The sequence below is a fragment of the Melozone crissalis genome, unplaced genomic scaffold (genome assembly GCF_028551555.1).
Source record: "Melozone crissalis strain CALT ecotype California unplaced genomic scaffold, PUWL_Pcris_2 ptg000029l_1, whole genome shotgun sequence".
NCBI classification, from domain to species: Eukaryota; Metazoa; Chordata; class Aves; order Passeriformes; family Passerellidae; genus Melozone; species Melozone crissalis.
The window spans coordinates 630,371-658,127 of NW_026535807.1; the positions used below are offsets into that span (position 1 = coordinate 630,371).

A 27,757-nucleotide genomic window follows, 5' to 3' on the forward strand; every position below is an offset into this window, starting at 1 on the left:
CGGAGCGGGGCCGTGGGGCGGCAGCGATGGCGCTGGCGATGCCGCCGCTGGAGCCGGCCTGGCCGCCCGGCCTGGCCCCGCTCAAGGTGCGTGTGGGTCCCGGGCCGGGCCCCGGGCGGTGCCGCTCGCCCCGCGCTGCCGGGCCTGCCGCGCCCAGCCCGGCCCGCTCACGCCGCTCTCGTTGCAGGCCGTGGATGACTTGCTGCGCTGCGGGATTTGCTTCGACTACTTCAGCATCGCCGTGATCATCCCGCAGTGCTCGCACAGCTGTGAGTGCGGGCGGGGCGGCCGGGCTGTGTCTGTCTGTGTGTCTGTCTGTGTGCGGGGAGAGGCCGGGAGCGGGGATTGTTCCGCCGGGCAGACAGAAGGCGCTGGAGCCTGCAGCAAACGCGGAGAGAAGCTACAAGGGCCCGGAGCACCGGCGCGAGGGGGAATGGCTCCCCACGGACAGAGCACAGGGTTCGATGAGAGATCCAGAAGAAGCTTCCCTGGCAGGGAGGGTGGGCAGCCCTGGCACAGGTGCCCAGAGCAGCCGGGGCTGCCCCTGGATCCCTGGCAGTGCCCAAGGCCAGGCTGGACACTGGGGCTGGAGCACCTGGGGCAGTGGGAGGTGTCCCTGCCATGGCAGGGGTGGCACTGGGTCCCTTTCCACCCAAACCGTTTCGGGGTTCTGTGATTCTCTCTGCCATGGAAGCTGGGAGGAGCTTTGCAAGATGGAAACAGCCGCAACCTTCCCTTGTGTAGTTCCTGCAGTAATACAAACGTGTGACATCTGGCATTCTGCATTTAAATATCTTTCTTAACATCTGGAGGGTGGTACAAATGCAAAGCTCTATGTGCAGAGTATTAAGAGCTCAAATTTTCCATGCTGCTCTGTCTGCCCTGGGAGATATCTGCTGGAACCTGGCCCCAAGTGCTTTGCTGAAGCCAGATTAGGGGGGAAGTACCTTGCCTTTTCTCACGTTAAAATAAATGTTTGTGATTGTTTGGTTCAGAAACTGTAGCACTTCCTTCCGTGAAGGGAGACGCTGTAGTTTGGCAGTGAAGTTTAGTTTAGCTTGGCAAAGCTGTCACCATTGAAGCCAGTGTGGGGAGCCACAAACCTGGCAATTCTCTTACTTGCTGGTGGTGCAGCCTGCCTGGGGCACAGTGGCTCCGAGCAGCAGTCGGTGCATGCGTGGGCCTGGCCCATGGGGTCTGGGGCTGGCAGCCTGGATCTGCCACTTCATTCCTATTCCTACAGTTAAAGTTTGTTTCTTTATGGGTTTCTCACCATATTTCACGTCTTACTATGTATGTAGTAATTATTGAGCGTTTAGATGGATTTGTGGTTTTAAGTGTTAATTGGTGCATTGGAGCAGGCTGGATTTGGCTTGGAGCAAGCTGGTCTAGTGGAAAGTGTCCCTGCCCATGGCAGGGGGTGGGATGAAATGAGCTTTAAGGTCCCTCCCAACCCAAACCATTCTGAGATTAATGAATGCTTCTGCTGTTTTCCGGTGCAGTCCCAGAGGGTGAATGCAATACAGATCTCTTTCAGGAGCTAGTGCTGAGACTCTGAGCCATGATGATCCAGTGAGGGAATGTTTTCCTGGAGAATGATGAGACTTTTAAAATCCTGAGGTGGCCGTGAAAGCTCACGGAGAAACGGACAAAGTGTAACAAACGCAGAAATTTGCTGTGACAGTGGGGCGTGTTTCACCGCCCCGTCTGTGGCATGGGGAGGTGGCGTTAGGCTGTCTCAGCATTTCAGTGCTGTCTCCCCTCCCTTTTAGCCTCTTCTTTCAACAACAAGTTGTTATTGTTGTGGAAAGGGGCAGAAGAGCCTGGGGAAAAGAGGGGATTGTGAATTTGTCTGGGGCTATGCAGGAAGGTGAAAGGGATCAGCATTAGTCAGGTCAAAACCCAGCATGGTGAGGGGGTGAGCAGTGCAACCACTGCTGAAGGGTTTCTTGCACTGGGGAGCAAAAGGCAACAAACATCAGCTTTAGGTGGAGGAGCTGGTATTTGATGTTGAAACATGTTTGCATAAAATACAGATTGTTTTGCAACAATGATAATCTCAATTCCATGTAAAAATGGTGTGTTTTCAGTATTTGTGTATTGTGGAATAGCTTGCAGGTATTGTACAAGGAAATACAAGCAAGGATGTGGAACTGCATTTGGAAAAATGTTTAAAATGATGTGTTTCCTTTTTCCAGATTGTTCCCTTTGTATCCGCAAGTCTTTGTCCTACAAAACCCAGTGTCCAACATGCTGTGTGGTAAGTGTGGTTTTGGTTTGGTTTTTTCCCCTCAGTTTATTTCTTATCTTTTGGCAAATCTCAGGAGCTTTTCCCTTTGGACCACACCAAATAATCAATTCTGATTGCATGGGCAAAGTGTGGTGCTCTTGCATCTGGAATTCTCCTGTTCCAGAGGTGCTTCTCTGTCAGGGCAGGCAGAAGGGGATGGAGCATCAGGCCTAGGGCTTGGCTCAGGGCTGTGTGTACAATCTGTCACAAAACATTTAGTGTTGATTTGTTAACGTACTCCATCATTTAAACCAGCGGTGCTGAAGCATAAGTGCTGTATTTTCTGTGTGTGAGTGGCTCCATTTCATCTCACATTAAAAATTAAAAAAAAATAATACAAGCTTTGTTTAAAAGAAGAACATAGAGAGTTGCAATAAGGTAAAAATCAGGAATTGTTTAAAAAGAATGAATTGAAGCACAAAGGCATCTCATAATTAATATCTTCATTCCATAATCAGAAGATTAATATTTCCCTTCATCAGTTTTCATGCTTTGTTGCTTAAGGTTCTTACCACCTTCAGAGGATATTTTGGTTTGGTTTTCAAAATTATTAGACCTCTGCTGCAGTAAACCATTGTGGGAGCCTGAGCACACTGGGCTTTTTTTCTTTAGCTTTATGCTTTGTTTTTACCTGTTACCTTAATATCCCAGTCTGAAGTTCTCAGGCAGTTATTTTAATATGAGATATTTTTGGGGAAGAGGTGTTTACCCTTTAAGCATCTTAATTCTGTAGCACTTGAGTGGGGGTAGTTGAGGCATGGAGCCAAGAAGTGAGTTATTGATCACTTGAACATTTTGTGGGCACTTGCCGCTTTCCCTGCATTTTAAGGTTTGTTTGTTTGTTTAGGTTTGCTTTGGTTTTTTTTTTTTTTTTGCCTTTTCTTTCTTTTACAGGCAGTCTCAGAATCTGACCTGAAAAACAACCGGATTTTAGATGATCTAGTGAAGAGCTTTAACTCTGCAAGGTATGGATGTAATTTTATAGCTGCTCTCTCTGGCTTGGCAGCTGGCAAGGTGTGGCTGTGTGTGACCAGGCTCCAGCCCTGGAGACAGCTGGTGGTGTGAGAGCTGAGCAAAACAATTGTGGTGCCACAGAAGCGCTGTCCAGGATGAATGCTCACGCTTTGGGAAAATCCTGCAGTGTTCTGGCTGAAGGGTACTGCACACTCGAGTGATGTGAAGGTTTTACAGGCTTATTTCGTTCTGTTTCTGGTTAGCTGCTCTGGAAGTTACAGTCCCTGCCAATAGGTTGGAAGTCAAGAGATAAGTCAGGATTCTCTGGGGGAAATGGTGGCAGTAAAGATTTTCTTCAGGATCCTTCCTATGTGTGCAGAGGAGATTCTGAATAGAAGGATTTTGTCCAGCGGTTATGGTCACCTTGCAAGAGCATTCTTTTGGTGAAGTCACTGACTAGAAAAAATGTAGGTATTGAGAGACTAAAAACGCGAGTTTTCTTTGGTAAGGAAAGTAATGGAGTGCCGTGCTTTCAGCTTGATTTCTTAGCTACTTTTCTGTTTGTTATAAATTCATTTTTGAGCTTCACATCCCTTTAAAAGACAGGAACAACAGAATAAATATGACTTGGTAAAATATCACAACAGTATCACAACATGTATCACCGATGATACATCAGTAGATACATGAAATTCCTGGTATTATCTGTTTTCTTTTGATGAGAAGCTACTCAGTGATTTGCTGGGAATTCTGTGGGCGTTCCTGTCTCTGTACGAGACAAATGCACTTTCATCTTTTTCTCTGGAATTAACTTGGAGCTGGAAGTCAATGAGACTCTTGGCTTCGTAAGTGACAAGAAGCATAGTTCAGTTGATGGCTTTGTTTCATGAGAGAATTTTTCTCTGATGAAGATCGTAGAATGTAGATAGATCTAATCTCCTATATGACCACTACTGGATTTAATTGATTTATTTGAGTAATTTAAATCCTACAGTTCTCCTGTTTCAGCTTGAATTCTGGTGCTCCCTAGTGATAAATGGATTACTATTTTTTTGTTAATGTCTAATTTTGTGGGGAACAAGTAGTGCTGACTTGGATCCATTATGATATTGAATCCTAAATATTAATTTTTTTTTGGACTGCTTTAATGGACCAGTATAAATCTTACCAGTGAGAGTGGTTCAATAACCTTTCCTTTTGTGACTTGGAGTTCAATCAATTTCTCACATGAAGCTGATGGGTGGGCTGGCTGGAGGGAAGCAGAGCAGGGGCTGGGTGGGAAGGGCTCCCTGCTGGCTGCTGTGGTGGGTCAGACCCCTGGGGCAGCGTGGGCAGTGGTCAGTGTGGTGTCCAGGGCTTGGCGCCTGGGCTGGGTCTGTCCCCAGGTGCCCTGAGCTGAGGGGACACGGCTTGTCTGGAGATGTCCCAGGGCACAGCATCACTCAGTCAGAGCAGCACTGCTCTCTGTCCTGCTGGTGTTGGAACAGGACAGATCTGTCCCCCCCCCTTCTCCATCTGCTTTGTCTCCCCTTGGCTGTCCCCAAAAACAAGTCCACAGTCCAGGGGTTGAAGGGCTCAGCATGTTTGAAAGATCAGGTATGTTCTAACTGGACTTTGAGCCTTGGGTAGTTTGACGTTTATGAAAATTAGGCCTTAAATCTTCTCAGCATTTCACAAAGTGCAAACCCATTTCTTAAGTCAGGCCTGGAGGGGAAGAAAATGGTAATGTTGGTGGCACTTAGCAGAGTGAAAGCTGTGCTCCAAGGTCAGAGGTGCAGGGAATGGGAGTCATTCCAGCCAGACTGAGCACTGGTCCCTTTTGTGCTCTGCTCACCGTTAGGTGTCTGCACCCTGGATGGGTTGTTAGCAGGGAATGGGAATCGTCCCAGCCAGACCCAGCTCTGCTCCCGTCTGTGCCCTGCTCACCATTGGGTGTGTGCAGGATGGTGTGGGGTGTTTGCAGGGAATGGGAATCGTCCCAGCCAGACCCAGCTCTGCTCCCGTCTGTGCCCTGCTCACCGTTAGGTGTGTGCAGGATGGTGTGGGGTGTTTGCAGGGAATGGGAATCGTCCCAGCCAGACCCAGCTCTGCTCCCGTCTGTGCCCTGCTCACCGTTAGGTGTGTGCAGGATGGTGTGGGGTGTTTGCAGGGAATGGGAATCGTCCCAGCCAGACCCAGCTCTGCTCCCGTCTGTGCCCTGCTCACCATTGGGTGTGTGCAGGATGGTGTGGGGATGTGTGGCAGTGCAGCTCCCCCCTGTGCCAGGGTGGGCTCCCGGTGGAAGTGGGGCTGTCCTGTGCCTCCCTGTGGCCGTGGGTGTTTGTGTGTGCCGGGAGAGGAGCAGGCTGGGCAGGTGCTGTGCCTGTGGCTGGGCAGTGCCCTGTGAGTGCCCTCCCTCCCAGCAGGGCAGGAGCTTGGGGGCATTGCCATCAGCACTTTGCTGTTCCCTCACCTGTCCGTGCTCTGGGGCAGAATTCATGGCTCTGGCCGGGCCAGGAGAGAAAGATGAGGAGCAGTATTTGCACGAGCTGACCTTAATGAAGACTTCTCTTATCGGTTGCAGTGAGGCTGCTATCTTTAATCATAACAGGTGAAGTTTTGTGTGAAGTGTAAAGAATTGATTTCATTGCCCTCTACTAAACAGATCATTTTGAGAAAATTTGTCAGTTTCTGCATCACCTTGTTAAATAGAAAAGTAGGAGTGTTTGCTGGAAAGAATCTCTGGTTTTCTTCTTACATAGGGAAGAAAATTGTTTTTACTGTCAAGTTTATCTCTGTTTCCTAGTCAGGGTTACTCGACAGGTAGTGAGTCAGAGGAATAAACACATCGACTCTGGGTGCTGGAGGGAGCAGGTGCTGTCGTTGCTGATACAGTGATTGAGCAGGAATGCAGCAGGAATTTCAAGGAGATACATTGCTTTTAGTGCAGTTGGGACTGTTCTGTGTGAGTTCTTCCTAGGAAGATTCACAGCTCTGTCTCTTCCTTGGAATTTATTTATGTGGAAGCCTTAGATTCCCAACAACTCTGCTTCATTGCTGCTTCAGCAAGAGAGAAGTAAACAGACTGTAAAATGGGAACCAGGGGCCTGATGAAGGACACTTAGTTTTTGTGGGTGTTACAAATCTGAAGGAAAAAAGTGGGAAGCTGTTTATGCTGTTGTTGAAGCAGAGGGAGGATGCTGGTGAGGAGGATGTTTAGAAACCATCCATCTTTAGTTAAACAGGTGTTTTTTACCTCCCTGCCCTAGCTCAGTGACTGAGGGTCTGGCAGGAGGGTTTGGGTAGTGCCTGTTCTCATACCTGCTTGATTCATTGCTCAGCCTTTAAAGGGAAGGACACTGCTCTGCTCATAAACTGAGCATTGTCAGCTGCGCTGCAGTTACTGCTTTGTGCCAGGAAGGTAAAATTCTGTCAGCTCAGAGCTCCTAGCAGTCTGTTAAGTTTTTGACTTAACAGTCATCACAGATGACTGTTCACAGATGATGCTGAGACCATACACAATATGCAGAGATTTTTGAACTGATGTTTGCCATAGGATCCGCTCCCAGGTGAGCTGGCAGAGGCTGGACCCTTCCATCACCGTGTGCTTTCTCTGGGCTTGCTGAGTGATGGATGAGCTTCTAGTTGAGTCATGCTTGTCCGAATCTCTCCAATCACACCTGTCAGAGTTTCTGTGATTAGTGAGAAATCTGAGTGCTTCACTCTGGTGCTGAGGGAAGGGGGCAGGTGACAATGTTCTGTCAGAGAGCCCGGGGCTGTGCCAGGGGTGTCTGCTGTGCCCTGGCTCTTCTGTCCCTGGGGTGTGGGGCTGTGAGATGTCATCACCCAGCTGCCCATGGGCCCAAAAACCACATTGTGGGAGAAGCCAGTGTGGGACTGCTCCCTGCTCTCTTGCCCTCAGTCCCAGCATTTTCACAGCCAGAGGACAGCGTGTGCTGGCAAGCAGGATTGCAGGTTCCTCACGCGTGCGGGTGCTGGCTGTGTGCTGGCAAACAGGATTGCAGGTTCCTCACGCGTGCGGGTGCTGGCAAGCAGGATTGCAGGTTCCTCACGCGTGCGGGTGCTGGCTGTGTGCTGGCAAGCAGGATTGCAGGTTCCTCACGCGTGCGGGTGCTGGCTGTGTGCTGGCAAACAGGATTGCAGGTTCCTCACGCGTGCGGGTGCTGGCTGTGTGCTGGCAAACAGGATTGCAGGTTCCTCACGCGTGCGGGTGCTGGCAAGCAGGATTGCAGGTTCCTCACGCGTGCGGGTGCTGGCTGTGTGCTGGCAAACAGGATTGCAGGTTCCTCACGCGTGCGGGTGCTGGCAAGCAGGATTGCAGGTTCCTCACGCGTGCGGGTGCTGGCTGTGTGCTGGCAAACAGGATTGCAGGTTCCTCACGCGTGCGGGTGCTGGCTGTGTGCTGGCAAGCAGGATTGCAGGTTCCTCACGCGTGCGGGTGCTGGCAAGCAGGATTGCAGGTTCCTCACGCGTGCGGGTGCTGGCTGTGTGCTGGCAAACAGGATTGCAGGTTCCTCACGCGTGCGGGTGCTGGCTGTGTGCTCTCTCTGGTGCTCCTAGGCAGCGGCTGCTGCGGTTGGTGTTGGAAGCGCCCCCGGCTCCGTCCCCCCCAGCCCGCAGCCTCCAGAGCCCTGGTTCTCAGCCCGGGGCTGGGGAGGCGCCGGCCATGGACAGCTCCTGGAGCAAGGACCGAGTCTGCGCCTCCACCAAGGCAGGGGGCCTGCCGTGGACTGCTCACAAGAGTTGCAAAACTGAGGAGCACCATGACCTACACAGCACCTCTGCAGAGCTTGGTGCTACAGACAGCAAAGCGATTGCACAAGAGATTCCTGAGTGCACCCAAAGCCATGAAAAGCCTTCTACATCTGTGCTCAAAGGAGACAAGAAAGGTGAGGTGTTTGATTTCTGCTGTGTCCTGCTCTCTCCCCCTCGTGTGGCCGCTGTCTGTGTCAGAGGGCCCTCAGCACGTGGCACTCATCCCATTTCTCCTGTGGTTCTGCTCTCTGCTGGCACGTCCAGCTCCTTCCCCTTTAACTGGCCCGTGCTGCCTTCGCATCGCTGCTCGTGTGGGACAGCTCTGCTCCAAGTGTGTTCTTCACAAAAAGCTTGAGCTGCTGCCAAGGAGTTAAATGGAATTCAGTGCTTATGGATTCCTTTGCTTTGAGAAACAACACGGAAAAACAATAGTTGTGCAACAGTCTTAGTAAAAATGAAGTAATTTCTCTTCTCCTTCCCCCTAATGACTAGACAGACACTGGCATTTATTCTGCTCTTGTATCCTTGAGCAGGTTATTTTATAATGTGTTTGTTATTTGAGGGGTGAGCCGGAACTCAAAATGAGCATGGCAGCAGTTCTGTTAATGTTTTTATTTCCACACTCTCCAAAAGAGTCATCTGCTTTATTCTTTGTAATTCTAGAGAGCTAAAGTGAATTTACTTTGAAGCATGAAAAAGCTCATTTATACTAATCAACCACAATAAAGTGGCAGAATCCTCTTAGTTCTGATGTGCTGGCAGCCATCCTATTGACCTAGCTAAAAGTCTAAATTAAAACAAAACACCATGTAGGAGTACACCCCTGGTTCTTATTAGTTCAAATTTAGCTGTTGTTTTGTGTAATGATTTATTCATCTGGAACTCTGAAGTTCATGTGTATTCATTAGCTGGATGGATCCTGCTGGAAGAGGTACCGTAGCCAGGAAAGGAGACACAGGAAACCTGTCGTGGTTTTACATCAGACCTGCTTGTGTTGACAAGTTAAAACCCGCGTGAAATTTTACTGCTTGTTTATTTTTGAGCAATTAAAACTTTCACTAGCTTCCCATTCTATGATCTGCTTGAATGTTTAAGCACGCACCACATGGAAATTATTTCCACAAATGCCAAGTAGTTGGTCAGGCAGTATTTGTGAAACACTTGGAGTGAGAGGGTTTAGTGCTGTTTGTTCCTGTTCTGAGAACTCAGATGTACCTTCCAGTACAGGAACAGCTCAGGACTGATGTGCTTTTGTTTTAGAGGAAAACGTTCACTCTTTGCTGTTACATCCACACCAGTAAATACCTTCTCCCTTGCTTTCAGTGGAATGCCCTGTTTGTGAGGTTGCTATTCTGGAGCAATATATAAACAAACATCTGGACAGCTGCTTGACCAGAGGGGAGAAGAAGGACAGCCTGCGCAGGTGAGGAGCAGCTCTGAGGGCTCCAAATGCTGGTTTGAGCCCTGCTGGACTGGAGCTGTGTGCTGCTGGGGTGTCACAGGGGTGCCTTGTGTTTGTTTCTGGCTTCCCTGCTCTGTGCAGCACTCTGAAATCACTGTGGGGATTGTGCCCCCTTGAGAGAGAGTGGGGATTGCCAGCTCAATTACTCTTTGGCTTTTAGTGGCAAGAAAACAGTGGCCAATGCTTTAAGAAATTCATCACGGGGAGAGCTTAGTCTGTGCGTTGTTCTTGTCACCTTTCTGCTCCCTGGCATTAAAATTCCCTTCAGATAACACTGATTCCCATTTTTCATTTGGTGGAGGAATTGCTTCCTTCGGTTCAGGTGTGCCAAGAGACATTTTCTTCAATAGCTGTCAAGTTAAAGAATAAAAATTGCACCTTTCTTTCCTCTCTGTGGGGCTGTTGAGGTTTCCTGAAGATCTCGATTTCCATAAGATTAATGCATTCCTTTGGCTTTGTGCCCCTGCCCCAGCATTGGTCACGGTCACCACATTCACATCAGAAGTGGAGTTTCAGTTTGTTTTACTTACAGCAGAAATTTAGGCTGTTGTTATTTCTGACTGATCAGATTGAAGGACTGGGAGGATTTGTACTTCAATGCTTGTTTTCCCAATTCCACTGAAACTTGAATTAGAAAGTAATTTTATGTTAAAGCTCTTGTTTTGTCCAGTCATGCTTAGAGTGCAGTCTGTAAGCTAAAGGACTTTCAAGATGAAAAAAATGGTAAATGGGTATTGAAATCTGATGTTACATCTAATTTCCATTTGTTCTGGCCCAGGCTGTGGTAACACCGAGCAGTTCCAGCAGAGCTGCTCATTCACCCCCAGAGCTCCACGGGGCTAATTCCAACAGGGAACACTGTGCTTCTCAAGCGTGGGGAAACCCAACCAACATCGGGGTTTAAACCTGCTGTCAGGTGTTTTCCTGTGGCTGGCTGCTGGAAAGCTGCCAGCACGCTCTAGGTCATGCTGCTGGTGAGCTGGAATACACACCAAGCTTCTGTAGGACTTTCAAAAGATTTACTTTAATTATTCAGTGAAATTTTTTATATTTCCCAAAAGAATCTGAAAAAAGCTTCCCTGAAGAGTGTATTGTGGTAATCCATCTTCTGTTTACCAGCCGTGCTACATGGCTGGATGAGAGTAAATGAATTATTGACAGTTTTTGTGTAAGTCTTTTTTTTTTAACCTTGAAATTTTCAATGTGATAAGTTGAAAGTGCTGAATAGTTTTCAAATAAATCTATCATTTTCACAGTGGAAAGCTGTTTACTGCTCTCTAATCCAGAGTAATGCAGCTGAGCTTTATTTTGCTGCAGAAGGAAAAATGTCTAATTAAATGCTGTTCCTCTATGAATTACTGCAGTTGCAGAAGATGAGTAAGGCTGCAGATGGGTTTTGGCCCCTTTGTTTCTCCTGGTTTGAGAGTATCTCACCAGGAGGTGTAGGGCAGCCTGAGCTAATTTGACAGGAGGAAATGTTCTGCTAATTTTAGGTGACAAAAGTTGTGCTAGGACTTGAATTTTCTCTGGCAGTTTCCTGTAATTAAGATGTTTTCCCCAGCTGTGCCAGGAATGTTGAGTCCTGACAGAAAGCAGTGGAAAGCAGTAAATGTTGGATTTAGCTGTTATTCCTCTGGGAGCACTGTCACTTATCTTTAGTGTCTCTGTATCACCAGACTACCCTTCTGTTAGCTGGGAACTGCTGCCTTCAGGTACATGACTATTTTTCTCAAAGACATTTTTCCAGAAAGCTGAAAAATCTCCTAATTTGAGTTTTGGCTTGATGTTTTAATACTTTTAATATTTCTCCAGCTGACTCAAGTGAGCCATGGCCAGCACTGGGGTGGAAAACCCAATGTGTATGTTCTTTCATGTGTACGTTACCCTGAGTGGGTGAAGTACCCTTAAGTAATTGTAAATAGCTTGTTTTTCCTCGGAGTATTAATTCAATAGTGTCTCTTGTTTTCCTGTGGCAGTTCTGACCACAAAAGGAAGCTGATGTCCAAGGTTGTTTATAACCTGCTGTCGGACCGGGATCTGAGGAAGAAGCTCAAGGAGCACGGTCTGTCCACCTCTGGGAGCCGCCAGCAGCTCATCAAGAGGCACCAGGAGTTTGTGCACATGTACAACGCCCAGTGTGATTCCCTGAACCCCAAATCTGGTGAGTGACAGGCTGCGGGGAGGCTGCTGCCATCCCAGACCATCTCTGCATGTCCCCTTCTGCTGGCTCGGGGCAGGCTTAGCACAGGTGTGACTGCTGGAGATGTGGAGCTGGAAGGATTTATCTTGGTAAATCAGATCAGTGCAGAATGCTGCTTTAGCCTGCTGGGGTACTCAGGCTGAGCCCACACTCAGTGCTGCTGGTGGGTGGAGTGGCACCCAGCCTCTGCCTACTCACCCAGAGGGCAGGGACAGTGCTGGGTGTGGGGTGTGCACTGCAGCTGCTGTGCCCAGGAATGCCAAACCCCTCCTGTGTCCAGAGCCTGTGCCCAGGAATGCCAAACCCCTCCTGTGTCCAGAGCCTGTGCCCGGGAATGCCAAACCCCTCCTGTGTCCAGAGCCTGTGCCCGGGAATGCCAAACCCCTCCTGTGTCCAGAGCCTGTGCCCAAACCCCTCCTGTGTCCAGAGCCTGTGCCCGGGAATGCCAAACCCCTCCTGTGTCCAGAGCCTGTGCCCTGTAATGCCAAACCCCTCCTGTGTCCAGAGCCTGTGCCCGGGAATGCCAAACCCCTCCTGTGTCCAGAGCCTGTGCCCAGGAATGCCAAACCCCTCCTGTGTCCAGAGCCTGTGCCCGGGAATGCCAAACCCCTCCTGTGTCCAGAGCCTGTGCACAAAGGGTGAATTATTAAAGCCACACTTAAGATGCAGACGTGCACTTTGGGTGGTGGCAGGGAGCCTGAGGTCGCTGTGGAGCACCAATAGCTGAGCTTCTGAGGAAGCCCAGGTGCCAAATTCCTGGAGTGTGCTTAAACCAGTTTGGAGCAGGTTTTATTCTTTCACAGCTTAATGAGCTTTTGTTCTGCCTGCTTCACTGTGTGGTGAAGTGTTTGTCTTAATAACTGCCCACAGCTGCTTGGCAGTTCTGTGGAGATGATGAAATGCAGAAAGAGACTTGTAGAAGTAAATGTCAAAGTAAACTGTGCAGGGTTCTGCATAGCTGTGGCTCCAGTTAAATGTTACAGTTATGTTGTTTATAGGCTTTGGATGCGTCTGACAATTGGTGAAGTTGGTTGTAATTCCTCTGTGAGCTTTCCCCTCGAGTCTGCACATGGTTCTGTTGCCCTGGAAGGTGGTTTGGGGGACAAAGTAACATAAACAGTAGATGCAGTTATTGTGTGTTCCATTGAAACATCCAGTGTAAAATGAAAAATCTCCTGTGTGCCCCGAGCACTGTTGTGTGCAGGAGGGAGGTTTGGTGGGATGTGGAAAGACAGCACGTTTGCCTGGGATTGGAGTCTGAGCTTTCCCTCTCAGAGGGCTAATGCTGTTTGTGTTTTAAATGCAGGGTAGTTTCATCTGTGCTGTTACAGCTTTTTATTACCCAGCTCCTGTTTCAGCGATCCCTTTCTTGTATTTCCAAACAGTTGCAGAGGTTGTGAAAGAGCTGGAAAAGAATGAGAAGATTCGGGTTCAGCTAGAGTGTAATAAACCTGGTGAAAATGTAAGTGACTGCTCTTGGTTCTCACAGAGGGGTGGCCAGCAGAAACTGCAGAGAGGGCACTGGGAGTGTCTGCCTGTGCTTTATTGTGGGAATTCCCAGCTTGCATATTGGAATTCGCATTCAGCATCCTCTAGTGAACCTGATTTTCTCACACCACACGTTTGTCGTGGGCAGTGCTGGGTGCACTGCTGAGCTTTATGCCCAAACCCTTTAAGTAGGAGCAATTTTTGACTGCAGTAAAAATTCTTGAGTTAAGTTCTCCTTAACTCAAGAATTGGCCATGCTGGAAGATTTTGACCCTTCATGGCAGTGTGGGGAATATTTTGCTTCCTAGAATTCTCTAGGATTTAGCTAGCAAATTCCATGCTTCCGTATCAGCAAGGGCGCCTGTTCTCTTCCCATGACATCTGAGACTTTGGTGACTTCTGAAGCCTGTTTGTTGCACAGTGGTAGGAATATTTTCTATTTATACAATATGCTGAGTGTTCGTGGGCTGTTTGGTCCTGGTGACTCGGTGGAAGCAGGGCAGGACACTGTGGACATGTTCTGGAAATGTGGATTAATGTGATGAGGTACTGAAAGCTGGGGGGGAAAACAAACAGTTGCTTCTTCCAGTTTCAAGTCTGTAATTTCAAAGTCTGCAGCTTTAATATATTTTTATTTATGCTAAAAACATTTGTGTGATTTCTGTAGAGCTTGACCTTCACAAAGGACCAGACAGAGGAAGAAATAGATGAGATCCACACTGAATATCGTAAGTAACATGCAAATTTCACCTCATTTTGCTTTTAAATCGACCTTCTTTTCCTTTGAGCTGAAATACACACACTGATTGCCTCCAAAGGCTTCTCTATTTATGCACTTTGTTCTTTCTTAGCGTGCTGCCGTGTTTGCTGGCCATGGAAACAGCAGAGCAGGGTGTGGGATGTGCAGCTGTGTGGTCACTGGGAGCCCTCTGCAGCAGAGCTGCTCTGAAAGGCCTTCCTGCTCCTGGCTTCATCTGCTCGGCCTGTTGTACACATTTAGAACAAAATATATTAAATACTGTCTTAATTTTTCAAAGACAGGTATTTGATTGAGTTTAGATTGCTAAAAGTGTATGGCTACAAGAGTAATCACTTGGAGATCTTCATAGTCTCAAGCAAGTTAACTGAAAATTGAGAAATTAAAAAAAATAGGAAAAAGAGGAAGGTATGGTTTTAAAATTAATAAAAAATACTGACCAAAGAGGCAAGTGGTAAGTGGTGTCAGGTAATTATTTCTCATAATAAGGAAGAAATCATAAGCATGAAAAAAGAACTGTGTGTTAAAATTCAAAAACAGTTTGTGATGAAAGAATTCTTATCAAATGCCATTATTTCACTGTAAAACAGATGGACTTTAAAGCTTTAAAAAGCTTTATTACACAATGAAGCTTTTTTTTTTTCCTCTTATTTTACAGCATTTGCACTCCAGACCCTCCAGACCCTAATTCCCAGCTGAATGAATAAATGAACTCTGGTGTAAATTCTGAATAAAAACCCTCAAATATATTTTTGTTCTGCTTTTCCATATGAAAAAACACACTGGGGCTGTGAACAGCCTTGGGGAAAGGCAGAACAAACTGTTTGGGAGAAAACGCTTTTTTTCTGCTTCTTTGCATTTCCCCGGGCTCTTGGCAATTTGCACATTGAACTGCTGGCATTTTTTTGCTGTTTATGAAATAGCAGTTAGTACTGTGGCTTGATGAACCTGAGGATGGGAGCTCTGCCTGGCGCTCAGAGCCACTGTAATTTCCTTCTGCCCCACAGGACTCAGGGACACCCTCAGCCCACTCTGCTTTTTTTTGTGGTCTCTATTGAAAGAGTTAAAAAGCCTACAGGAAAGGGGATACATCTGTGAAAAAAAAAATTATTTAGTTGCCTTTTCTGCTTCTAAATCTTCTCATTTGCCATGTTCTTTGGCGGTCTGCTGCTTTGTCTCGTGTTTAAATATTTGTCGTTGTGTCTGGGGCTGGTTTACGTTGCTGCAGTTTGGTGGGATGTGCTTGGGGTGTGGTTTCAGCACCACAGTGATTTACAGTGTAGCTGAGCACTGCCTGTGTGCCAGGACATTTCTTTTCAGAAAGCTTTGTAGTTCTGCCATGAGCCAGCACAACAAAAGATAGTGATGCTGGAAAAACTGAAGTGCCAGAGGAATTCCGTAATGAGAGTGCAGCAACTCAGACGCGACATCTGGGACAGAACTTGCTTTTTATTAACAGAATTTTTGGCCTTATGTGGTGTTTTCAGCTACTCAGGGAAAGGGAGTCTGTGTCAAATCCGTTTCCTTCTGTGGGGCAGAACTTGATGTTTTGCAATGGAATACATCAAAGCATTTCTTCCCTGGCAGGGTGCTCAGCCATTGGAGCGGGCTCCTCAGGGAGGTGGCACAGTGCTTGACGGTCCTTTCTGAGGAGCAGTTCCTGCTGATGTCCAGCCTGGCCCCGCCCAGCCTGAGCCGTTCCCTCTCCTGTCCCTGTTCCCTGGGGCACACCTGGCTGTGGGTCCCTCCCTGCTGGCCAGGCTGAGCTGACCCACAGCATCCTGCTGAGGGCACCGAGCGTTTTCCCAGCCTCTCAGTAAAGCATTTGCACTACCAAGCTTAAACAATTCCATTGCTTTGGCTGAGCACCAGAGGAGTGCTTAAAACGTGATTGAAAGTGCAGAGAGTATTTGGATTATTAACTTACTTAAAGGATCTGAATCCCAGCAGGGTGATGGGCATGACACAGAGCCTGAAGTGCTCATCTGTGCTGTGCTCTGGGCTGTGGGCAGCTCTGTAACAGCTCAGACACAGATTTGGATCCTTAATAGAATGTGGGACATATCACAGTGCTGGGTTGGTTTTCCTCTGCCGTAACAAAAATGCTTTTAATTCGGTTTTTGGTGTCCATTTCTGTTCACATCCTTGCAGTGTCTGTGCCATACCTTAGTCCTATGGGGGTGCTCACTGATGCTCTGTACCTTTCAGGAAACAAACACAGAAGTGAATTCAAGTTCCTGGTGGATCAAGTAAATAAACGGTGGAAGAAAGTGGGTGAGAGGAAAGCAGAAAGTGCTCAAAACAAAGAGGAAATTGCTGTCAAAGAGCTGCCAGCAGCTGCAGGTCAGTCACATTTCATATTGTCCCCTCTTGGACCACACTAAGAGGTGCTGGATTCCCAAAGAAATGGTCTTTCATCTGTTGTTGTTCTTCTAGACCCTTCAAGGGAAAAAAAGCCCAACCAGCATAAAGATTAAACAGACCCTAAAGTGATTTATGCTGTTGATTTTAGTGTGGAACATAGGCATGACCCCTAATAAATGCATGAGTTTGGTTTCTGCGTGTTGGGTGTGGATGTGCTTTATCTGGGGCGCGTTGCAGTGGGCTGAAAGGGGGTGTCAGGTTCTGGCTCAGCTTTGCTGCAGGTGCTGAGGGTGGCCTCACTCTGGAATGGAGGTGAGGATGGGTGCTGCTTGCTGCCTTTCAGCCTTCCAGGATCTTTACTGTGAGAGGGGGTTGGTGACAGGGAGCTGCAGAAGCGTTTGTGGGGATTGGGCTCAGGAATTTCTGTCCTGAGGCTGAAGCAGTAAAGTGCTTGGGCTGGTTTTCGGCCGTTCACGCGGGATGTTGCCCCTCTGTGAGTTGCTGTGGTGTGTGTGTGTAGCCTGGAGGCCAGGGGGAGGTGGGAGGGATGGCTGCAGCTGTCCCTGGCTGGGAGGAAGGAGCAGCCTGCTGGTTCTGCATCCTCCCCAGCCCAGCCAGCCCCGGGCTGTGCCCTGGCCGCGCTGCCTGCGGAGCCTCTGCTCCCTCTGCCCTGTGCTTCCTGCTGCTTGGGCAGGGAGCAGCTGCCTTTGGAGGTGGGCTCTACGAGAGCATTCCTCAGCCTGATGGAACTTGGGGATTTCTGTTCTGAGACTGAGTTCTGGAGAGCCCGCTGGCCGCGGTGGGACGTGCTGCTGTCGGAACGCTCAGGAAAACACGGCAGCGTCGTTTGCCCCAGCTGTCACAGATCCCTGTGCTCTTGAGCTGGCTGCAGCTGGGCCTCTCTCCAGTGCTGGCTCTTCCAGCACAGCTCTGCAGAATGAAAAGAAATGAAGAGAACAGTATAATAGTACGAATTTTATCCTTATTGTTTCCTGCAGACCTTGGAGCAGTGCATGATCTGTTCTGCGTGAAGGGTAAAAGTTAAAGGAATCTCAAAGATTCCGTATAAATAAATAAAAGATTTTAAGCTCTTCCTCTTCTATAGCAGAGGAAGAGGCAATGTGTTATTGAATAGTGGGTCACAGCCTTGATTTCCAGCTCTGGAAGGGAGGGATGGGCTGCTGTGGATTTTGGGGTTTCTCCTGTGTGAGCTGTTCTGTGTGTGCTGTCCTGCAGGCTCTGAGAAGAGCTGATGTAAAACCGTGGAGTTGTTCCAAAAGAGTGATCAGGTAGAAAATAACTTGAATCAGATGTATCATTCTGCATCATGTTCAGAATGTGGCAGCACCTCATTTGGTTCTGGCAAACCTGCACAATTTCCATTACACTTTGTTCTCTGAGCTTCCAAAAATCCTTGGAATTTCAGTTTTATGCAGAACATCTCCTCTCAGATGACTGTTTATAAACAACTGAAAAAGCAAAAAGGTGATTTACAGGGGAGGGAACAGATGCCTAAGGCCTGTTTGCTCTTGGTTCCTTGTAACAGCAATTGCCTTTGTATTAAACTGGGAATTACAGCATGGGCAAGGAAGAAGGCAGTAATGGCCTGATGGTAAGCTGGTAGAGCCAAGGCTTTGTCTGCATTCCTCACCCACTTGCTTTGCGCTCTCATGGAAGTGGTGGAATTGTACAGAATTGAAAGAGATCTTTGGTTTGGTTGGGGTTTTGTTGGTTTGTTCGTTTATTTTAATTTCCTCCTCCATCTCTCCCATTGCCTCTCCTGTGCTATTGGTTGATGTAATTTAACCTCACTCTGTTTGTGGTGACATTTTAATCATCTGTTCCTGATTTACGTCATCTTGCTTTTCATCTTTAAGTTTAAAATATGTTTCCCAGTCTTTATAACTTTTAAACACGGGGCTGTGCTTTGTCTGAGGGGAAGGCGCCATAAGGATTTGATATATATTGGTGCTAAATAATTTGATTCAATAAATATTAACTGTGCTGAGCTGCATTATTGCACAGGCCTTTGCTATTTTTACCCTGCTAATTTCAGAGTTGTGTTTCATTAGTTGGACAACCGACTCACTGGGATCTGCTGGTTGTTTTCAGCAGACAAAAATATGCCCCTGATATTTAATTATGCCTGTTAGCAGGAGAGAAAGGGCAAGCTGAGCTGAATCCAAAGACTGTGAAGCCCCTCCACACTCTAATTAAAGTTCTGCTTGGCCATTTCTGTCCCAGCCATTGCTGGAGGGGCAGAGAAGTCGGCGTGGTTTGAGCAGGAGCGTGGCTTGGGCCCTGGGGTGGGGCCAGGAGTGTCTGTGACTGCCACAATCAGTTAGCACTGAGATGGGTCTGTACCAGAATTTTTAACCTGTATCTGTTTTCTCTTTGGAGGGGCAGAAGGTCTCTGTTCAGAGAACTGTTCATCTTTTCATTGAACAAAGCACTTGACACAAAAACCAGCGGAAGGGTTTTCAATTTTTGCCTGTTGTGTTGCCTAGAAATGATTTTTCCCGTTGAAATGGAAATGTCAGTGCACTGACCTTGTCTGAGCTGCATAAGGAAGTAAATCACAGCTGAAAATAAGCCTGTTAACTTGGTCTGTAGAACTTAGAGCTCAAGCTGTCTGATGTAGGGGCTGAAGCACAAGCAGCCAACAGCACTTATGAAGTGCTTGCTAATTTCTGAAATTAAGTTCCATCTTATGAAATGTGTAACACATCCTCACCCTTTATTTCTCTCCTTGTGTTTGAAACTCAACAGTGAAACATTTCTGGTTCTCAGGGAGTTCTTGGTTGGTTTCTTTTTTTAAATATGCATGAAAAGAAATTCAACCTTTGAAACTGTCAGTTTTGGAAAATAAGTTTGTGGGAATGAGATGTTGGTATTTAAATGTTTATAACTTAATTTTTTCTTGAAAATCTTGTCTCTAGGCTGCAGAATTCTCAACAATAGTATTTTGCATTATCATTCATTCTCATCTATGTCTTTCCACTTAGTAGAACCTGGGGAAGAGGATCCCACAGCTGGAAAAGCCCAAGCACTCCAATCAGAAATTCCTGATGGCCGAAGAAATGAATCTCGTGGCTCGAGGCAATGGCAGAGATCATCCTCTCCCGAGTTCTCCCTGTCCTCTGGCTCAACATGCAGGTCAGTGGGGCAGCCCTGCTGCTGCTGTGTGCTGGGGCAGGGCTGTGGCCCTGCCGGGAGCTCACAGGAGAGGCGCTGCCTGGGCTCACAGTTCCTTCTGCACCCGTTCCTGGGCTTCCCTCGCTTCAGGAATGGAGCTCAAGTACATGTAGGAGCACTTAATCCTTTGTAATGCCGTCACTTTATCACTGTCTCACCATGGGGCTGGGATTTTGTTAATTGTAGTGAAATAAATCCAGCAGAGACCAAACAAGAATGATTTAGATGTTGATGGTTTTAGTAGTATTGTGGTATTGTTTCAAGTAATGGGTTTCTGAGGCTTGTGTTTTTCTGATAACGAGAGGGTATCCTTTGCCAAGAGTAAATGTTTTTTTACATTAAAATGTCAAAACTGGAAATATATTTGGAATTCCAAATCTGCATGCTGTATTCCTGCAAGGAGGGCACTTCTAAATGGAGGGCTGTTGTATTGATGAATTAAAACAAAATGAAAATGTTGAGTAGCATATAGAATGTAATAGAACAATCCACAAGTCGGAGTTGAAGTGTTTGTTCTGCAAAAAGATGCTGCAAAGAAATCAGTGATTCTTCTGTTTTCTCCTTCATAAGGTTTGTCCCTTTTCAGTTTCATGTCAATACTTGCTAATGGTTGGTCAAGGTTAGAAATTCATCCATTGTACACTGATCACTGATGAACTGATACTATTCAAAGGTCTGTGCTAGAATGAAGAAATGAGAATTTTACTCCTGCTGGAGAAAGGATCCAGGCCTGGAGTGGAGGCTGTAGCAGTGCCCCAGACACGCTGGTGCTCTAGGGAGATTGATGGTCCCACCCAGAGAGCAAACTGTGTGTTACAGATAAGCACCCAAACGCAGCCATGGCTTTCAAAGGGTCATTTTTCCAATGACGGTTGCACAGGGCTTCCACAGGACTGCAGTGCTCCATATGAATGGTCCTGTGGAATTCCTTGACTTTCTGGGACTGAAGCCAGATTTTACACAACTGCTTAAACAATAGGAAAATCAGAAAATAAATTAGGAGGAACAATGATAAGCCAGTTAATGAGCTATGTAAAGGAAATATTCCATTATAAGTGATTTATATAATGGGGATATTACGCAGTTCTTTAAGCAAATTATTTTTTCTTAAAACTGTGTTCAACACAAGTGTCGGTTCTTGATGACCAGAGTGAGACCTGAGCAGCAGACAAAACCCAGCACTGGCCGTGTCTGAGGTGCTAAAACACAGTCAGAATTTTGAAATCCTGGTGGGAAAGTGCTGTGTCCACAGCCTGAATAAATCCCCATGCTGTTGGAATAGCCAGAGCCTGCAGTGTCTGCCAGGAGGGGTTCGTGCCCAAGGAAGGGGCCCCATTTGCAATAAATGGGCCTTTTTGGCAGTGAGTTCAGGAGCCATTGATCAGGATCCGAGCTCTGGGTTTAGCAGGTCACTATCCTTGGATTTATGTGCTTTACATAATATGGGCTTTAGTTCATCAGGAGAAAAGGTAGAAATGGGAGTGCACTGGATGGCAGCACCCTCTGAAATGGGTGGCATGGGTTGGCAAGGCTGGCAGGATGGAGGGCTTGGAAATGCTGTGTGAGCTCTTCTGGGCAGCTGCCTCAGCCTGAGCTTGGAGGCAGCGCTGTCCTGCGCCCTGGCCATCGCTGTCAGATGAGAGAAGTGTATGAAAATGTGTTGATCAGTGCAATAATTGCCTTTTATAGATCTTCAGGACTTTTTTACTTAATAAATCTTGCACTGCTTTGGCTCAGCGATGATTTGTATCACAGTGTTTGATCTGTGAGTTTTGGCCTCAGATACGGGTTCATTGTGAAAGGATGATGATACTTTTCTGCTATGCTGTTGATTCATACTTTTCTTCCCAAAACTTTGAGCTGTAACAAATGGCAGGAGCTGTGAGGCCTGGTGGCAAGTCCTGAGGTTGTCAGATGGGGCCAGCTGGTGGCCTCTGATGTGTGTGGTGGAAGCTCTCACATACAGGCTGTGTGCAGGAGGACATCAGTCCCTGGTTAGGAGCCCTGGGCTGGGGACATCTCTGAGCCCTGGGAGCAGGAGTTGTGGTAGGGAGCGCTCCTGGTGCTTCAGCCACCACATCCCACTGCTGCCGCACTCCTGAGGGAAGCAGTTCAGGAAGATGCAGCAGATCTTTCCCTTTTCCCAAGGAACAGCCTCAGAGGTATCTTCTCGGGCTGCAGAGCGGGCCATGGAAAGCTGAGGAAGCCTGGAGAGAGTCAAGGAAAACAGCAAGGTGGTGGAACCTGTGCAGGGTGTGGTGCGGACAAGAGCCCTCCATGGGGGCCTGGGCAAAGCCAAGGCTGGCAGGCCTCTCCAGGGACAGGAGCACGAAGCACGGGCACGTGGGCTGAAGAGGAGGTTCTGGAAAGCCAGGGACAGGAGCATGGATCCACAGGCACGTGGGCTGAAGAGGAGGTTCTGGAAAGCCGTGGAAGATGCTGTGCTGCCCAGCTCATCTTGCACATGGCACGGTGCCTGGCTGCTCCAGCAGCGAGCTCATCCCGTTCCTTGCAGGGGGACAAGGTGCAGGCAGGATTGCACGAGGGGGAAAGCTGCTTGCCCTCACTCCTGGGCATTCACCTCCAAATGACATTGGTAAATGAGATGGGCTGAAGCTCATCTCTTGTGCCAGCACTGAGGGAGAACATGCCTGGAGCCTGGGCCAGGGCACATGGATGGATGGATGGATGGGAGGATGGATGGATGGACGGATGGGAGGATGGATGGACGGATGGGAGGGTGCTGGCTGCTCACGCGAGGCCGAGGAGGAACCTAATCTGCCTTAAAATAAACCAATTCAAAGGACTGTTTGCTCCTCTCAGTTTTAGAGCAAGACATGTCATTCACACTTACATCAGCTTTTTTCTCTCTATTTTAGGGTGGTGTGTTTATCCTAAATGTAAGGGGGGGGGTGGTGGAAGTCAAACCCAACTGGTGGTCAAGAAAGGAAGAGTTGACTCTTGGGTGACTGTAGGGGATCAGGGGAACCAATCCTGCAGGAATATGGAGTGGGACAATTGCCTGAATCACTGGAGATGCATTTTCCCAACATGGAGGCATGAATAAGTGCAGGATCACCCTGCCACAGGGTGCTGGCTGCATCTTGAGCAGTTCACATGAAAAACTTTAATCGTTTTGGCTGTAAAAATGGACTCATCTGGAAATGATCTGTAAAATTGTGGGAGAGATTAGTGACCTTCACTTAAGGAAAGGACAGAAGACCTGTTGTGGGAATTTGTCTTGAATTGGAGACTGAATGAAGTCTGAAGGGATGTTTTGCTGTGCCTGGATGCAATGTAAATAGATACCTCTGAAACATTGAAAAGGCAGAAAACACTGGAGAAATTAACAAAAATTCTAAATTCTGTGATCTCTTTGGCCTCTCTGAGCTAAAATTTATAGGAGAAAACCCCTCACAATGAGGTGGCTGTTTCTCTTATTTCATTCATAATCTTCAGTTTAAGGACTAATCATTTGATGCTAAGAAGAGGGAGGAGTTTTCTTCAGGGAAAGAAAAAGTTAATTTAAAATACAAATTCGGTTGGTGGTCAAAGTGGCTTTTGTTTAGTTGACAGTGGTTTTTGATAATTGTTTTTCAACCGTGGCATATTTGAGGATATTTTTTTAAATTTTCGAGCACGTCTGTCCCCTGGCACGTGCCAGAAAGGTGTGTGATTGCCTGAGCCCCAGAGCCAGCCGTGCCTGGGCTCAGTGACTGCGGTTGGTGTCTGCAGAGCGGGGTGCGGGGAGCTGCTGCCTCGCCGAGTGGCTGGCGTGGGGCCGGGGGATGCTGGGAGGGATCCTGGAGCACAGGGCTGTTGGCTCCAGCTGGGAGTTCAGAGCCCGCTTTGCACAGCTCCTGCAGCTCCTCAGCCTCTCACCGCAATTAGCGCGTGGGAGTTAATTGGCTTCTCTGGGGACCCGTGGCTGTGGCGTCAAGGGCCCCTGCATGGCTCCATGCGTAGGCCAAAGGTGGAACTCGCTCCAGGACGTTTTGTACTTGGTTTTAAAACGGTTTGGTAGGCCCAGACCATGGATTGCACATGTGAATTCTGAACGCACATTACTGGTTTGAACGTTAGCCAGACTTCTGTGGTTTTATTGTTTTGCGGTGACAAACGCGGCGGGTGATAAATGCTGCAGTTTTCAAGGCAGGGAAGTACATCATGTTCGGGCCTCAAACCTGTTCTTTTTCTATTTTGGGGGACTAAAAGCACACAAATAGCCCTGTGTCCTCCCCAGTTCTTTTTTAAAATGCAACTGGAACATCAGAGTGGGGTTTGGAAATATGATGATAACTCATTCCCTGGGCATCCACTTCGTGCACCGAAAATGAGCTTTTGATGGGCTTCTAATTCTGAGAGTAAAAACAAAGTTGACTTTCAAAACGTTTCCCATCCATTTTTGGTATCTTTTTCCTTTTTATCTGTGTGACTGAATGTGCATGTGTTGGAGGTTACTCTAACCTGGTGTTGTTTGTCCAGCCAAATTCCTGTTGGTTCTGTAGTTATCGCCACAGTGACAGCTGAGGACTCTCACTTCACAGGGGAGACAAAATGGCAAAGGGTGAAAAAATCCTGCTGTCTTACAGAAATTTTATGTCACACTGATTTATTTAAGAGAGACTTGAAAAAAAAGAAGGTACACTTTTCCCCCCAAGACGTCTTGCAGATCCTCTCCAAAGAAACTTTCTGGTGCCTGAGAATACAGAGGTGGTGTAGTTACCACCTAAAATACATAAACGTAGAACTGTCTTGTGTGTTAAATAATGATAATGAGACCCCAGGGATAACTGAAAATGAAGTGAGACAGAAGCTTCTGGACTGTGCTGTAGGTCGGTGTTATTTCCCATTGCTGTTGGTACTGGAGGGGTTGGTCTCTCACTGGAGGGGTTGGTTGAACTCCAGGGGTTCTGCTCCGTTGCCAAGTGGAGCCCTGTGTTGCTGCAGGTGTTGCTGAAATAATTTCCTTTCATTTTATTTTCCCCTTCAGCACCAATTCGGACATTCTGGCAGATACGGAAGGGTCTGAGACGTGTTCAGCGTCCTCTGACAGGTGAGTGGAAGATCCAAGAGCTGAAGTCCTTGGCATGGGTTTAGGTCTGTAGCTTGCAGTTGGTGGAATCCTGGAGAAGCAAATGCCTTAGGAAGGTCAGATTCTTGAAGAATCCCCACAGTTCTGGGAAGCACAGTTTGGTCAGTGTACGTGGATCCTTGAGAAATGATTCCTGGGTCCTCCAAGAATCCACAGATGCCCAATTGAATATCTTTATTCTAAGGGATATATAACTATATATTTTAATTAAAAAAAAAGAAGAGGAGACTGCTTTGTTATGGAAAATGAAATCTGATCTTCTATTACATTTGAAAATTCCATTGTTGACAGAGCTGTAGGTGAGGCTGACAAGTTGAACACACTGGAATTGAGCATCTGTTTTGATTTACTTCTGTTTGAGGTTAGAAGAGCACTTCTTGGTTGTTAAAATCTCAGTGTCTGCAGGTCTGAATCATGTTTGTGTTTCCCATGTGAAAAGCCATGTGAGGGGGCTGGGGGGAGCTGGAGAGGGCCGTGGGTCCATGAGGCCCCTTGGTGCTCTGGGTTCAGTGCCAGCACCAAACCCAGCTGGATCTGCCTGCTGGGGTTCCCACAGACCAGCCTGGCCATGGCTGGGCTCCCAGGGATGCAGGAGAGCCATTTCCATCGTGGTGCAGCTCTGAAACACAGCTTGTTCCTGCTGTGTCTTAGTGTGTATCTGGTGGCAGGCAGCAGATGTGGATTGAGCATCTCGGAGTTGTCCATTGTTATTTTCAGTTGTGAATTCCCACTTTAAGACAAATGAATAGTCCCTGCAGGATGGATTCAGCCTAGCAGATGGTATAAAACAGAGTGCACTTAAAAGGAATGTTTAATTAGAAAAAGCTGTTGACAGATTAGTGGCATCTTTCATGTCAACACTATGTGGAATTTTAAGCTCCAAGGCTGAATGACGGCAATCAGCTGCTTCATTTACATACAGCTAGTTTAAGAATTTTTTATTTAAAATTAACTGTGACTAAAAATAAAACAGTTGTTGAGTTTTCTGTGGCAAATACTTTGTCCATAAATGAGGAGAGTGCCTGAAAAGGCTGCAGGCCCCAAGCCCTCCTTTGGGGGTAACGTTGACCAACCTCTCATCCTGCTTCCAGGTGGCTGTGCCCCAAACTGCCTTCTCTGATAGAACATCCCTATGGTTTTGTCAGTGCCAGGGGTTGTCCTCAGTTAAGGACAAGGAATCTGGGAGGTTGCTGCTGTTCCTTGGGTTCCAGGCTGGTCTCTGGGGACAGAAGGAGAGGCATTGTGATGACCCTGTTCCAGCAGGCTCTGGGGCTATGGGATGATTTGTGGTGCTGTCACCTTCCTCAAATGAGAAGGCAGAGAAATATTTCTCTCCCCATCCCTGGAAGTGTTCAAGCCAGGCTGGACAGGGCTTGGAGCACCCTGGGGTAGCGGAAGGTGTCCCTGCCCATGGCAGGGTGGAACGAGATGATCTTTAAGGTCCCTTCCCACCCAACCATGCCCTGGTTCCCCGTCACCTGTAGCACGTAGGTGTGCAGCATCTGTGTGCTGTGCACAGCAGCAGTGTGTGATGTTGGGCCCGTGCACACCCCGTGTCCCTGTGTTCTCTCCCACAGCAGCTCCGTGCACTGTGCACAGCAGCAGTGTGTGCTGTTGGGGCCGTGCACACCCCGTGTCCCTGTGTTCTCTCCCACAGCAGCAGTGTGCAGTGTGTGCTGTTGGGCCCGTGCACACCCCGTGTCCCTGTGTTCTCTCCCACAGCAGCAGTGTGCAGTGTGTGCTGTTGGGCCCGTGCACACCCCGTGTCCCTGTGTTCTCTCCCACAGCAGCAGTGTGTGATGTTGGGCCCGTGCACACCCTGTGTCCCTGTGTTCTCTCCCACAGCAGCAGTGTGTGATGTTGGGCCCGTGCACACCCTGTGTCCCTGTGTTCTCTCCCACAGCAGCAGTGTGCAGTGTGTGATGTTGGGCCCGTGCACACCCCGTGTCCCTGTGTTCTCTCCCACAGCAGCTCTGTGCACAGCAGCAGTGTGTGCACACCCTGTGTCCCTGTGTTCTCTCCCACAGCAGCTCTGTGCAGTGTGTGCTGTTGGGGCCCGTGCACACCCCGTGTCCCTGTGTTCTCTCCCACAGCAGCTCTGTGCAGTGTGTGCTGTTGGGCCCGTGCACACCCTGTGTCCCTGTGTTCTCTCCCACAGCAGCAGTGTGCAGTGTGTGCTGTTGGGCCCGTGCACACCCCGTGTCCCTGTGTTCTCTCCCACAGCAGCAGTGTGCAGTGTGTGCTGTTGGGCCCGTGCACACCCCGTGTCCCTGTGTTCTCTCCCACAGCAGCTCCGTGGCTCTGGCAGGGAGCAGGAGGAAGCTGCGGCGGCCGCGCGCCCCCGAGGATGAGGACGGCGGGGCGCTGCCCCGGGGCAAGAGGAAGAGGAGCTAGTGCTGCAGGCAAGCCCAGCTCAGCCTGGGAACCCCTCCTGGCTCCTCCCGTCCCCTGAGTGTCTGGGTGCTCAGTAAAATGCTGTATTTCCACATCGCTGCCGTTCCAGCTGCCTTCATCGCCAGGCTGGGGGCGTGCCCGCAGCCCTGGGCCATTGGTGGGTGAGCTTGGGCACAGAGTCCAGAGCCTGCCGGAGCCTGACCTGGCTCCTGTGCCCGAGTTCCCCCTGGTGCAGCGCCTGGGCCGTGTGCTGCCTCTGTCTCTGCCTGCCTGCATCCTGGGCCAGCCCCACGTGCCCTCCTGGAGCAGCTGCAGGACGGGGTTGGTTTGGGGCTGGGCAGGCACTGGTGCCCCAGTTCCTGGCACAGGGAATGCCCTACACTAGCAGGCTTTTTTATATATGTCTTGGTAAACTTACTCAGTATTACGTGTCATTATTTCAGTTTGAAGTCCTGAAACTGGGAAGAAATCAGAAGGTTGTTAACATGAGGTGTTTTAGCTGTCAAGCAAATAGTTACTTTGAAAAGTGAGATCTTCTTTAGGACGTGGTGGGATTTTGTGGTGCAAGAAAATGAAGGAAATGCAAGAAACCTGAACACCAGGGAAGGCTTTGGAGAATAAAGCTTGTAAGCAAAATATGAAAATACTTCAGGTGCTTTTGCTGAGCCCTGAAGATTTGGTCAGTGGGAGCTCGGCAAAGAAGGCACAAAGTCTGGGTTAGATTGAGGGTCATTGTGTCTTGACTTCAGAGTGAAGCTGGGTTTCAGAAATAATCCTCCTCAAGCCATGGTTCCCAGGAATAT

The 27,757-nt window shown here is 48.3% G+C and overlaps 1 protein-coding gene across 3 annotated transcripts; it reads left to right on the forward strand.

Annotated features, from left to right (window-relative positions):
• Positions 1 to 27,046, forward strand: RAD18 (RAD18 E3 ubiquitin protein ligase). Of its 3 annotated transcripts, none has more exons than XM_054280804.1 (13): positions 1 to 86; positions 188 to 269; positions 2,199 to 2,260; positions 3,185 to 3,255; positions 7,805 to 8,133; positions 9,323 to 9,422; positions 11,438 to 11,622; positions 13,047 to 13,123; positions 13,817 to 13,877; positions 16,115 to 16,249; positions 19,276 to 19,426; positions 24,459 to 24,521; positions 26,849 to 27,046. In XM_054280804.1, exons 1-13 carry the CDS (start codon positions 27 to 29, stop codon positions 26,952 to 26,954), a joined length of 1,482 nt encoding a protein of 493 aa, XP_054136779.1. In that variant the 5' UTR covers positions 1 to 26; the 3' UTR covers positions 26,955 to 27,046. The 3 variants fall into 3 exon arrangements, with proteins under 3 accessions (XP_054136779.1, XP_054136781.1, XP_054136780.1); XM_054280806.1 differs by having other exon boundaries at positions 26,852 to 27,046; XM_054280805.1 differs by having other exon boundaries at positions 19,279 to 19,426.
• The last annotated feature ends 711 nt before the right edge of the window (positions 27,047 to 27,757 follow it).